Consider the following 14,624-nt stretch of genomic DNA (forward strand, 5'->3'; position numbering starts at 1 on the left):
CTAAATCTCCTTCATCATGAAATATCCTGACGTTGCCCAATCAGAAGACAGCACTTCCACAGCACCTTCCATATTTTATTTACCAAATAACATTGTTTTTATTTATTTAAATTATCCATTATGATCTCCTAAAATGAGAGCCGCTTGAGAACAGGGTCCATATTTTCACTGATCTCCGCTTCCCTACTCCTTAACAGAGGGCCTAGTACACATTCAATACATGTTTGTTAAAAAAACAAACTATTATTAACAAGCTCACACTGGAACTTAACCTAAAGAAATGCCCTTGACAGGCAGGATGTGGAACTGCCTTATTACAACTACCTTTAAACAAATATTCCTTTGAATGAGACTCATTATTAAATCCCATTGAATTTCAAGCTACACAGGTATATTTCTATTGTTACTAGGGAACCTGTAAAACTCCATCCAGAATAAAAGGTGTAGTTCATTTATTCATTCAAAAAATATCTAGAGTTTTCCAAGTGCTAGGCCCTGTTCTAGGGGCTGGGAAACAAGATGAAACCTTGCCGTCACTGAATTCCCAAAACAATACTCCAAAGAAGTACGTAAAGTAGCAGTGAGAGATTAGAAGGGGAGCGAAATATCCTTTCCTTTCTAGGTGGATGGTGATGGGACCCAGACTAAAGGAATCGGAAGTGGTCTCACAGTAAAGCTGGGACTGACTAGGGAACAGCAATAAGGTCTCATGACCCTATCCATTTGACATTTCTTTCATTTATGCCAGACACAGTCTTTCACTTCAGATCAAAAGGAAACAGAATGGTGCCCTGAATGATGGCTGGGTTGCCAGCTGTGCCCTAAGCATGGCAGGTCCACCAAAAGGAGCTAATGACCCCTTCGAACAGATATTGACAAAGTGGCCTGTTCCATTTCAAAACTCATTCTAATGGCCAACACTATTTAACTGTTTAATCTGGAGACGTCCAGAGAGTTACCAGGTCAAAACTGTCATTTCTTACGGGGTAATAGGACTTTTCATACATACGGCTGAGGCTCAACAAACAAGATGCAGGCAACTCTGCAGTGCAGATGTATCTCTGGAAAAGCAAAGGCCACTCAGAATAAAATTTACAGCCTGTTTTAGAGCCAAGAGCTGCGAAACCACAACAGTACTTTAATACCGTGTCATAGAAATGAAGCACCATCACAGCCACCAAACCCACTATTGTATGTACGCTGGTGTGTGGATGAGTGGAGGTATGTCAAGAGAGGAGACAGAAAGGGCGGGCAGGGCACAGGGGGAGAAAAGGCACATGCAGACAAGACCTCATGGTAATGACAATACTTGCTACCATTCAGTAAGTGTTTTACATTAGCCAGATCCTGTGCTAAGCGTGCTTTACATGAATTACCTCGTCTAATGCTCATGATCACTTGATTATACGAAGGTCCTACTATCCCTATGCTATTAATTCTGAAGGCTCAGAGAGGTTCAGTCATTTCCTCAAGTCTATGAAACTGATAAGTGAGGGGTCAGGATTCCAATTCTAAACTCTGGCCTGTTTTATTCCGAATCGAAGCTCTCAAGCCCTAAGCAACAGTGATCTCCAGTGGCCACCACAATTCCTTCAGGAAACCTTTGCATCTTCTATGACCTTTAAGGACGAGGACAAATGACTGTGTAAGGTTCATTCTGGGACTGACAGGCGTCCCAACGAGACGAGGTCTGAATCACTCTCATCAGACCTAAAGTAAGAAAGAGCTTCATGTTCTGCCTGCTCTGCCCACACCTCAGAAGAAACCCTGTTAGGTTCATGTGGTATTTTTGTTTTCTGTTTCTGTTTGAAAGTTTCTTCTGAGTAAAAATATTTGAATGGAGTTGGGCAACAAAAGGGTACAAAGAGCTGGTATTTGCAAGTTGTTTTCTCGTTTGACCAGGCCCAGGATCTGGGGTCTGGGCAGCACCGTGGGGGCTTCCACAGGGACTCTCTCCTGACCACACCTGCAGTGCCAGCCAGCCCTGCGGCTCGCCCAACAACGGAGGCTCTCATGAGTGGTCTCACAGGTCCTTCCTCAAAGAGGCCCCTACAGGGACGCCACGGGGACCTGAGGAGACTTGGGGTAGCTCTGGTTCCTCTTCAGAGCAACAGGATGTGCAGTTGGTCACCTGTGGCCAGGGAATAAGAGGCTCTTGTGTCTTGTCCCTTCCCTTAACAACAAGACCAACTGGGAAACCCTCCCTTCTCACCACACAGCTCTCTACTGCAGTCTTTTTTTTTTTTTAATTTATTTATTTTATTTTTATTTATTTTTGGCTGTGTTGGGTCTTTGTTGCTGCAGGCGGGCATTCTCTAGTTGCGGTGAGCGGGGGCCACTCTTCATCGCGGTGGCTTCTCTTGTTGCAGAGCACGGGCTCTAGAGTGCAGGCTCAGCAGTTGTGGCGCACGGGCGTAGTTGCTCTGCGGCACGTGGGACCCTCCCAGACCAGGGCTCGAACCCGTGTCCCCTGCACCGGCAGGCGGATTCCCAACTGCTGCGCCACCAGGGAAGCCCCATTTTTTTTTTAAATCGTTTCTTTGAGACTCTCCTCTATCAATGTGCCACTCCCTTTAATGGAGGAGAGTACACCTAAACCTAGTTATTCAAAAGCTGATATGGAGAAAAATCAGAGTCCCTTGCTTTTACTCCAATTCTATTTCTGCGTTTTCCACTAGAAAACTCTACGTGGCTGGTCCACAGTAGTTATGTCTTTATCATTTTATTTATAGAGTTAGTAGAACTCTAAATAACCTTGGAAATCAACTTGGCCAACTCCATCCTAGAGATGAAAGTACAGAGAAATTGCTGCACAGAGAAAGTGACTTGCCCAGAATCACCCAGACAGTTAATGACAAGAGTCAGGAGTAGATCCCAAAGGCATCCTGCCTCAATGAATGTAAGTGGGAAAACACATACATACACACACACACACACACACACACACACACACACGGTAAAATAGAAACAATAAAAAACCAAGATAAATAAGAAACTAATACAATTCTGTTATGAAGAAAGCAAACAGGATGATAAGATGTGTATAAACTACATAATGTGCCAGTAATTCAGTTTCCAATGACTTTTGTCAAAGCTTCATTTCAGAGATCACCAGTTGTTTATAATAAAGCCAAATTCAAGGGAACACTTTCTGTGGGTTCTGGGTACCTTTATAGCCACAATGTTTACACCTAAACCTGGGTAGCCACAGAAATACATGTTGATGTTCACAAGGAAGAAAATGATGGAAGGTGTGGATGGAAACGAACCAGCTGGAGGCCCAGGCAGTAGGAACAGCACCTTACTGGAAGTTAACAAACCTAGTTCTTGGTTTCAGCCACCAGCTAACTCAGACCTAAATTTCTCAATTAACTTGGGAGCTTCGGTCTCTTTATTTGTAAGATTAGGAAGTTGGATAGTGTGATTTTTAAAGGACCTTTCAGCTCTAAAATTCTAAATCTGGACAGATCCTTGCTTTAAAAAAAAAAAAAACAACGAAGAAGTTGTTCTTTACTATGTTTACACAGTGGAACAAGTCCAGTGTTGAGCTCTACATTTACAAAGCCAAAAGAAAATGTAGAAAGAATATAAACAAACAGAAAGCAGAGCCTAGAAGGAGAGTGACTGTATATCCTGGGTTGACCAGACTAGTCTTGGTTTAGGCCTGTTGTCCCACTGCCCCAGTTAGTGCCTGTTTTCACTACCAGAAGTGTCTCAGTTTGGATGATAAATTATATGGTTATCCCTATAAGGAACTGGTGTTCTTTATCTTAGGGAATCCTTTAGCATCTCTGATCACCTAAAGGCAGAAACTCAAACTCCTTAATACGTTATAAAGGCTCTAAGTCAAAACTCTATCCAACATACCCACCACATGGTAATCACACCTGACTACTTTCAGTTCCCCAAAGGTGAGCTTTTGCTTAGCTTCTCCTCTACCCTCACCCTACAGGAGGACAAGCTCCTCCACACGCATCAAGACCCAGCTCAATATTTCCTCCTGTGGGAGGCCTCCCTTCCCTCCACTCTGCCCAGACATCAACTAGCACATGGACCCGACTGCTTTGCAACTCTTTCTCAGTCTCCTCTAACACGCTGTAAGCTCAGCAAAGAATGAAGTTTAAAAAGCAAAAATAAACAAATGGGACTACATCAAACGAAGAAGCTTCTGTACAGCAAAGGAAACCATCAACAGAACAAAAAGACAACCTACTAAATGGGAGAAGATACTTGCAAATGATATATCTGGTAAAGAGTGAATACCCAAAACATATAAAAAACTCACACAACTCAACAACAACAACAAAAATCTGATTAAAAAATGGGCAGAGGAGCTGAACATACATTTTTTCCAAAGAAGACATACAGATAGCCAACAGGTACATGAAAAAATATTCAGATCACCAATTATTAGGAAATGCAAATCAAAACCAAAATGAGATATCACCTCACGCCTGTGAGAGTGACTGTTATCAAAAAGGCAAAAAATAACAAGTGTTGGCGAAGATGTGGAGAAAAGGCAACCCTCCTACACTGTTGGTGGGAAATTGGTACAGTCACTATGAAAAACAGTATGGAGAGTCCTCAAAAATTAAGAGTAGAACTACCATATGATCCAGCTTTCCCACTCCTGGCTATTTATCCAAAGAATATGAAAACACTAATTTGAAAAGATATATGCACCCCATGTTCATCACGGCATTATTTACAGTAGCCAAGAGATGGAAACAATCTAAGTGCCCATCAACAGATGAATGGATAAAGAAGATTGTAGTATATATGTGTGTGTACACACACACACACACACACACACACACACACACACACACATTGGAATACTACTCAGTCATAAAAAAGATGAAATCTTGTCATTTGCAACAACATGGATGGACCTTGAGGGTATTATGCTAAGTGAAATAAGCCAGAGAAAGACAAATATATGATTTCACTCATTGTGGAATTAAAAATAAATAAATAAATCAAATAAAAACAAACACATAGATACAGAGAACAGAGTAATGGTTACCAGAAGGGAAGGGGCGGGGAGGAGGGTGAAACAGATAAAGGAGATCAACAGTATGGTGATGGATGGAAACTGTATTTTTGGTGATAAGCATGCTGTAGAAATATAGTGTTGTACACTCGAAACTTATATCATGTTATAAACCAATGTTGCCTCAGTTTAAATAAATGGTGTTTACCTTATTCATCTTTTTATCCTTTAGCACATAATTAGCACTCAACAATATGTCTGTTGAATTAAACTGAACAGAGAAGTACATAAAGATTTGCTTACAGGATATTTGCCAAATTATCCTTCATCAGAGTAACGAGAAAACAATGGGCTTAAACTCATCTGGCCCCAACTACTATTATTAATACCAGTAACAGTCTCTTACATGGCACGTGACCAGTGTCCTATGATAGAAGGTCATGGTCCACAACATTCTTACAGCTGGATTCCAGTTCTGCTACTTACAAAATAAGCACTCTTGAACAAGTTACTTACCCTATCTTAACTCAGTTCCCTCAGTATAAAATGGGAGAAACACAACTTTCCTTGGTGTAAGGTTATAAACAGTGCATGAAGAGTAATGCCGAGTATTGACCCTGGCACAGGGTACGTAGGTAAAAAGCAGTAATTTAGCTTCAGTAGTGATCATTTCCAGCCAGAACAGATCCAACTAGAAAAAGTATCTCTCTCGTCTTCCCCAAAGACATAGGCTCCACCTGGATTTATTTTGCTTTATTTTCCTCACTCTTTCCCACAATTAAGATGCAAAAACCTCTACATCATAACCATTATTTTCTCTTTCCAAATCCTGGTTTCCCTCTTCTCTAATTATCCCCAACAGAAGTGTCATCAGAAGGAACAGAGCAAGAAAGGCAAGGACTTACAACTCAAGATAGACTGCGGTCAAATAAGGAAGAACTTGACTGCCACTCGGATTCCACCGTGGAACAGACTCAAAAGGAATTCTTGGTAAAATGTCAAGTGGGGAGAATTCAAGCCTGGGGAAGGATTACATGACTTCGCACTAGGACAATGAACCCTCAAGTTAACTACACCTTGAACTAAACACTCCTTCAATCAGAAGCAGTCAGTTACTGGTGCTCCAACACCAAACAGTGGAAAAGGGCTGATGAGATGAGAGTCATAACCATCATGATCAGAAGCAAAAGGAGGAAAGGAATGCTCCCTGAAAGCTTTCTTCTACCCAGGAAATGAAGCACAGGCAGCTAGGCAGTATCGAGAGAAATAAATGGGATCACAATGTTTCAATTTAACAGCACAGTGCTGTTCAAACTTTATAAAACAATCCAGCATGTGCTGGTAGTTGTTTGTATTATAGAAAGGCAGGATAGCATGGAGGTGAAAAACACATGGGCTCTGGAACCAGACTGCCTGAAACGTATCCCAGCTCCTGTACTTAACCAGCTGTGTGATCTTGGGCAAGTTACTTAACCTCTCTGTGCCTCAGTTTTCACCTCTGAAAAATGAAGCTAACAAACCTAGACTCCACAGGGATGCTCTTTACAAAAACGCATTTCTAAGGCAGAGTAGTGCTAGGCACATGATTAATGCTATATGTGTTTTACAAATAAAATTATTAAGATCCAGTACTCACTCAAGAGCAGCTTATACACAATCTTGTGCTTCAAAACTGCTGCTGGTATTGCCATCATAAATCTCAAAGACCCCTTTATTTTATGTTGACTCCTAGAAATTCAACTTGTTGACTAACAAATCCTTTTACTGAAGGATAAATAACCAATAAACACTGCTTTATTGAACTGAATGGGTCTAAAACCCAGAGGTCATTTTGACATGGTGAAATGGAAACCGAAGGTTTGACACTTAATCAAACTGTAATCATCCCCAGAATAAATGAACAAAATACACATTATTTATTGAGCAGCCCTTGTTGTCACTTTCCAAGCTGTTGTATTTGACTGGAAGACACAAAACGTAATAGGGGTGTAGCTAGGTTTGGCTTCTGCCACACGACTGAACAAAGTGGCATCAACTTAGTGAATTCACTATGGCTTTCTCTGGTCCTCAGTTCTGAAGGCTCAAAAACCTGGTTTTGTCACCACATTCATTCATTCAACAGTTATTTTACAAGTACCTACTTTGTGCCAGATCCCACAACAGGTAATGTGGAGAAACTGGACAACACATCATTACAATTCCTGCTCACTGCCGCAAAGCTGACGATCTGGCAGAGAAGACATATTAAAAAACCGAACGTGCACCACAACAAAACCTGATGGTCAATAAACTTGTTCCTACAAGACCAACCCATCTTTCGCATGCAATCACGACTACATAGAATTCAAGCAGGGGAGTACGATGTACAAATGGTAACAGGCACCAACTTGACAAACACCTGGCTGTTCAGGGTGGTGAATTACCTATTCCGAGCCCTGCCCATTCTCCCATTCTTGCTGCTTTTCTCTGCAAGGCTACAGTCCACTTATGTAATTTCTCCTTCCTATATTACAATCCCATACACATCTTGCCTCACCAAATTTCTTTGCCTATCACCCTGATTGGAGTCCTCCATGTTCTAAACGTCTTCCATCACACATCTATAGAGATAATGCCATTTATTCCAGAGGCGGCTACATGTATTCAATCTTTGCGGAGCCCACTAGGTTAACCTCAGAAACCAGCGTTATATTCTGTCATCTTCAAGTCTGGGCTTGGTGTGGTAGGGCAGAAGGGGCATTTAGGGCCAACGTGCACTGAAACTGTGGCCCAATAAACCCTCAAAATAATTCTCATTTAACCTGCAAAACCACCCAATGAGGCACAGAAGTTAATTTTATATGAATCGTTAAGCATGCTACACACCGGGAAATGCTACGCGTTATACAAAGGTCAAAATTAAAACAAGAACTTAGCAGGTTCATGGTCCAAGTTCAGGAGTCATTTTCTGCTGGTGGTTCTATGAACCATAAGCAGTGCTTGAGATGATACTAGAAAAAGCACACCCGTATGAAAAGTTTCAACCAACATTCAGATCAGCAGTAAACAAACAAATACCTGAGTCAACACAGAAGTGAAGTCTCTCATGTTACTTAATTTAATACAAAAAATAGCATCCATGGTAAACAAAGATGTGCTTCATCCCTATCATGGAGAATGTATACTTGTGGCACAGGTGTGCTCAAGGCTTTTGTTGATAATTAAACATAGAGGGAAATCATTTTTATACTTCTACCTGAACTTTGTTGGATGGAATAAGACAATTTCACATCTGAGGTGGTGGGGGCCTCAGTGGGGATACTACCTACACGTGCCACTTAGTTACAGACAGGGCTTTAGTTGTGTCGGCAATCCCAAGGCCTGGCCTTTATTCCTAGAGCCATAATTAGGGCTCTCTTTCCTGGGGCTAAGATTAAAGTAGCTCCCAGAGTTTCAGAGGAGCCACGCCATCCCAGGTTCCATCCACTCAACCCTGCTTTACGAGCTGGAACAGAGAGCATTAGAGGAACTTTCCACTGAATTTCCATGCAGAAAGAGGAACTACTAAAGATTTTTTTTTTTTTCTTTTACCGAAACATTTTATTTCAAAGTGATTCCAGATCTATAGAAAAGTTGCAAGTATAGTATGAGGATCTCCCAATATTCTTTACTTAGATTTCCCAAAAGTTTACATTTTACCACATTCATTTGATCATTCCCTCTCTCTATGCATATTATCATTTCTTTTTCTGACTTTTTTTTTTTTCCCAAACATCTTTATTGAAGTATAATTGCCTTACAATAGTGTGTTAGCATCTGCTTTATAACAAAGTGAATCAGTTATACATATACAATATGTTCCCATTTCTCTTCCCTCTTGCATCTCCCTCCCTCCCACCCTCCCCATCCCACCCCTCTAGGTGGTCACAAAGCACCGAGCTGATCTCCCTGTGCTATGCGGCTGCTTCCCACTAGCTATCTATTTTACATTTGGTAGTGTATATATGTCCATGACACTCTCTTACCCTGTCACATCTCACCCCACCCCCTCCCCATATCCTCAAGTCCATTCTCTAGTAGGTCTGTGTCTTTATTCCCGTCTTGCCACTAGGTTCTTCATGGCCTTTTTTTTTTTTTTTTTCCCTTAGATTCCATATATATGTGTTAGCATACTGTATTTGTTTTTCTCTTTCTGACTTACTTCACTCTGTATGACAGACTCTAACTCCATCCACCTCATTACAAATACCTCCATTTCATTTCTTTTTATGGCCGAGTAATATTCCATTGTATATATGTGCCACATCTTCTTTATCCATTCATCTGTCGATGGACATTTAGGTTGCTTCCATGTCCTGGCTATTGTAAATAGAGCTGCAATGAACATTTTGGTACATGACTCTTTTTGACCTATGGTTTTCTCAGGGTATATGCCCAGTAGTGGGATTGCTGGGTCGTATGGTAGTTCTATTTGTAGTTTTTGAAGGAACCTCCATACTGTTCTCCATAGTGGCTGTATCAATTTACATTCCCACCAACAGTGCAAGAGTGTTCCCTTTCCTCCACACCCTCTCCAGCATTTATTGTTTCTAGATTTTTTGATGATGGCCATTCTGACCGGTGTGAGATGATATCTCATTGTAGTTTTGATTTGCATTTCTCTAATGATTAATGATGTTGAGCATTCTTTCATGTGTCTGTAGGCCATCTGTATATCTTCTTTGGAGAAATGTCTATTTAGATCTTCTGCCCATTTTTGGATTGGGTTGTTCGTTTTTTTGTTATTGAGCTGCATGAGCTGCTTGTAAATCTTGGAGATTAATCCTTTGTCAGTTGCTTCATTTGCAAATATTTTCTCCCATTCTGCGGGTTGTCTTTTGGTCTTGTTTATGGTTTCCTTTGCTGTGCAAAAGCTTTTCAGTTTCATTAGGTCCCATTTGTTTATTTGTGTTCTTATTTCCATTTCTCTGGGAGCTGGGTCAAAAAGAATCTTGCTGTGATGTATGTCATAGAGTGTTCTGCCTATGTTTTCCTCTAAGAGTTTGATAGTGTCTGCCCTTACACTTAGGTCTTTAATCCATTTTGAGTTTATTTTTGTGCATGGTGTCAGGGAGTGTTCTAATTTCATACTTTTACATGTTCCTGTCCAATTTTCCCAGCACCACTTATTGAAGAGGCTGTCTTTTCTCCACTGTATATGCTTGCCTCCTTTATCAAAGATAAGTTGACCATATGTGTGTGGGTTTATCTCTGGGCTTTCTATCCTGTTCCATTGATCTATATTTCTGTTTTTGTGCCAATACCAAACTGTCTTGATTACTGAAGCTTTGTAATATAGTCTGAAGTCAGGGAGCCTGATTCCCCCAGCTCCATTTTTCGTTCTCAAGATTGCTTTGGCTATTCGGGGTCTTTTGTGTTTCCATACAAATTGTGAAATTTTTTGTTCTAGTTCTGTGAAAAATGCCAGTGGTAGTTTGATAGGGATTGCATTGAATCTGTAGATTGCTTTGGGTAGTAGAGACATTTTCACAATGTTGATTCTTCCAATCCAGGAACATGGTATATCTCTCCATCTATTTGTATCATCTTTAATTTCTTTCATCAGTGTCTTATAATTTTCTGCATACAGGTCTTTTGTCTCCTTAGGTAGGTTTATTCCTAGATATTTTATTCTTTTTGTTGCAATGGTAAATGGGAGTGTTTTCTTAATTTCACTTTCAGATTTTTCGTCATTAGTGTATAGAAATGCAAGAGATTTCTGTGCATTAATTTTGTATCCTGCTACTTTACCAAATTCATTGATTAGCTCTAGGAGTTTTCCGGTAGCATCTTTAGGATTCTCTATGTATAGTATCATGTCATCTGCAAATAGTGACAGCTTTACTTCTTCTTTTCCGATTTGGATTCCTTTTATTTCTTTGTCTTCTCTGATTGCTGTGGCTAACACTTCCAAAACTATGTTGAATAATAGTGGTGAGAGTGGGCAACCTTGTCTTGTTCCTGATCTTAGTGGAAATGGTTTCAGTTTTTCACCATTGAGGACAATGTTGGCTGTGGGTTTGTCATATATGGCCTTTATTATGTTGAGGAAAGTTCCCTCTATGCCTACTTTCTGCAGGGCTTTTATCATAAATGGGTGTTGAATTTTGTCAAAAGCTTTCTCTGCATCTATTGAGATGATCATATGGTTTTTCTCCTTCAATTTGTTAATATGGTGTATCACATTGATTGATTTGCGTATATTGAAGAATCCTTGCAATCCTGGGATAAACCCCACTTGATCATGGTGTATGATCCTTTTAATGTGCTGTTGGATTCTGTTTGCTAGTGTGATCAGACATTAACCCAAATATAGCCTATGGAGAAAATGTAATTCAATAGGGTAATTATTTAAAATGTTCACTGGGTGAACTTTAAAAATAGGCCCTCTCAGGGCTTCCCTGGTGGCGCAGTGGTTAACAATCTGCCTGCCAATGCAGGGGACAAGGGTTCGAGCCCTGGTCTGGGAAGATCCCACATGCCGCGGAGCAACTGGGCCCGTGAGCCACAACTACTGAGCCTGCGTGTCTGGAGCCTGTGCTCCGCAAGAAGAGAGGCCGTGACAGTGAAAGGCCCGCGCACGGCGATGAAGAGTGGCCCCCGCTTGCCGCAACTAGAGAAAGCCCTTGCAAAGAAACGAAGACCCAACACAGCCAAAAATAAATAAATTAATTAATTTAAAAAAAAATAGGCCCTCTCAGCTCCAAAAGAAATGTTCTGTGTATGCCGTCTTCATGGACACATTTCCGGGAGTCAGCACAGGGCCTGGAACTTATGAGGTTCTCTTTAACTATTTTCTGAATACATAAATGAATAAATATATTCCTTCTGATCATTACCATGAATTTTTCACCCAGGAAAAACAATAGTTATTTAAAGGCAAAAGTTATTCAAGTATACATTACATAAAAGAATAAAATCCTGCTTTTCACCTTGAAATATGAATTAACTTCCACCACTAAAAACAGAAAATTAATGGAAAAAAAGTAAGTTTTCATAAAGATGACTGTCACAGATGGTATTAATTCCAACCCATTTTGCACAATAAATCTATATAAAACCTTGATATACTTACCTACATGTACGCAGTAACAATGACAGAATGTGAAAGACTCCTTATTTGGAAACAGACTCATAAAAATAACTATGTGTGAAAGCATATTCATAGGACATTAAAAACACTTTCTGAGAATCTGTAATAAAGAGACTATAGGCAAAAGTTCCACAATTTGGGCTGTAATAAAACCTTTCAAAAGCTGATATTTTTCAATACTTAATAGCCAAACTCGTCAATGATATTTTCCACATCACCATCATTTATAACACATCACTGAGACATTATTTCCCTAAAACCAGTTCTGTAATTATAGAAAGACTGGGATGCTGACTTCATCATAAACATTTGCTATAAAGGTGCCTTGTCCCCTTGTAATTCCTGCATATATACCCGGTGATGTTCACATTGTTGTTTACCACTATCATAAACTACTCTGGTTTGTATTAAGACATTGAGAATCCATAAAGTAAGTTATAGTCAAGACAAAACTCACCAAGCACGATGACCACAGTCTTCAGAAGACTCATCATGGTATCCCGATTGCGCCGCGGCCCAGAACTATGCCGAGACATCCTCATAGTCCTCTGGCGAACATAGCCAAAGATATGAGCATAGAGAACCACCATGACAACAAAGGTCACCAAGTTGAAAATGGCCCAGAAGACCAAGTAAGAGTCACTGTAGAGGGGTGCCATGTTGGAACAGTTTTCAATATCACAGATGCAGTTCCAGCCCACACTGGGTATGGCCCCCATAACAATGGCCATGGTCCAGATGACCACAATCACCACCACCACCCGCCGGTTGCTCATCCGCGTGTGGAGCTGCATGCGGAAAACCGTAATATGCCTCTCGATTGCAATGGCCAGTAAGTTGGCCACAGAGGCTGTCAGGCTGGTGTCAATGAGGCCCTGACGCAGGAGCCACGTGCTAACAGTCAGTCTCCGAGTATTGGGTCCTGTGTTGAACATTAGGTAGAAGTAGGCCAACCCAGCAAAGAAGTCCGCAGCAGCCAGATTCGCCATTAAGTAATAAATAGGAAAATGGAAGCGGCGGTTGACATAGATCGCCACCATGACCAGCAGGTTGGCCAACATGATGAAGATACAGACGGTGATTCCAAGTCCCATCACGAGCTTGCTAACTGTGTTCCATTCTGTGGCAAGGTACTTTCCACTCCGGTTATAAAAGAAGGCGATGGACTCATTGTAGAAGCACTGTGGTTCATTCATGGCTGTGAACTAAAAGAGAAAGGAAGAAAGATGAAAAAAGAGAAAAACCACGGACCCAAATTTAAAGATGTGTAGATAACGCAAGTCTTCTACGGTAAATGTGGCCAAAAAATAGCAAAAGCAAAGAATTTGAAAATCTGATCCTGTGTAATGTTCTGTGATTATGTTGAAACCCTAAGGTTTCTTACTGTTTTACTGTTCTTGAGATTAAAGACAGTTGGAGTTAAATAAATGACAAGGTCTGTTCTTGGTGGCTGCACATCATTGAAGTCTACTAGAAAAGCCACACGACCCAGAAATCATGCCTAAAATACATGAGACAGATGAGAATTTTGCAGAGCATTGCAACTGGAATATTTACCATAGTGAAATCTACTTTGGCCTGTTATTTAGGGAATCTGTAAACACAGTTGGTTTATAGATAGGGTATTATTGCCCTATTATTCTGCATTTCTGTTCTCACATAGTATGTTCAATCTGTGTCAGACATTTTATAACGCAAGTCCCCACAAGGACCATCAGTCCCAACATTTCAAAGAGGTCACTATGCATCAAAGCTACTTTGCCCAAAGCCAGCATTTGCTGTTCAACATTCCTGTGGTCAGCACTGTCTTCCCCCACAACTCCTTACCCCAGAATAGCATTCATCAAACAATCTATGACGTTTGAGAACGTTTTTCTTCTTGGAGGATATAAGAAATATGTAACCAATGTAACCTTCAGAGAGCAGTTCATACTTTGACACTGCTCTAAAAGTACACCTTCTAAAATGTTGAGCGATAATGTTTCATTACGTGTTTTCTTATTTTTAACATCATCAATCAGAATATATTTGCTTATTAACTACTTATACTCTCACTTGAATTCAAAAGGATTGAGGAAGTTTCTAGTAGAATGATATAGGCGTCGATAAAACTATTAAAACAAAATTAGAAAGTAAAAAGTGACACGGAGAAACTAGAAAATTACACATCAAATAGAATAAATCACCTTTCCTAAAGCCTTAAGTTTGTCTGTGACTCCTAAAATTAGAGAATATTTCTTGAAGATAGCTCACATCCAAGCTTTTTCTTCATATCCTACACTGCATTTAGTAAATTACCTAGCAAATATGACAGTTTTAACCACTATTTTTGATCGAATATTCTACCGAATATCTGTGAGTTGTGCCTTAATGTTTACCAAACACAGAAAGTTCCAAAACAGTGTGTGAAACTCTTCTTGAATGGTTAGTCTCCTGACCTGTCCAGACATCTAGGGTCTCTTTCCTCATTTAGACTAAATAGCTTTTAGATCATGCTTCTATAATAATCACTCTTACCAT

At 40.3% G+C, this 14,624-nt stretch overlaps 1 protein-coding gene across 6 annotated transcripts in view; it reads right to left on the bottom strand.

Annotated features, from left to right (window-relative positions):
- The window catches only part of LPAR1 (lysophosphatidic acid receptor 1), a 159,277-nt gene that overhangs the window by 52,151 nt on the left and 92,502 nt on the right, over window positions 1-14,624 (bottom strand). For all 6 annotated transcript variants that reach the window (XM_057548950.1, XM_007178218.2, XM_057548951.1 and 3 more), the window contains exon 3: window positions 12,562-13,309. In XM_057548950.1, coding sequence (XP_057404933.1) covers window positions 12,562-13,309 — 748 coding nt within the window. The remainder of the gene's footprint in view (window positions 1-12,561; window positions 13,310-14,624) is intronic.

This window comes from Balaenoptera acutorostrata, chromosome 6 (genome assembly GCF_949987535.1).
Source record: "Balaenoptera acutorostrata chromosome 6, mBalAcu1.1, whole genome shotgun sequence".
Taxonomy (NCBI): Eukaryota; Metazoa; Chordata; class Mammalia; order Artiodactyla; family Balaenopteridae; genus Balaenoptera; species Balaenoptera acutorostrata.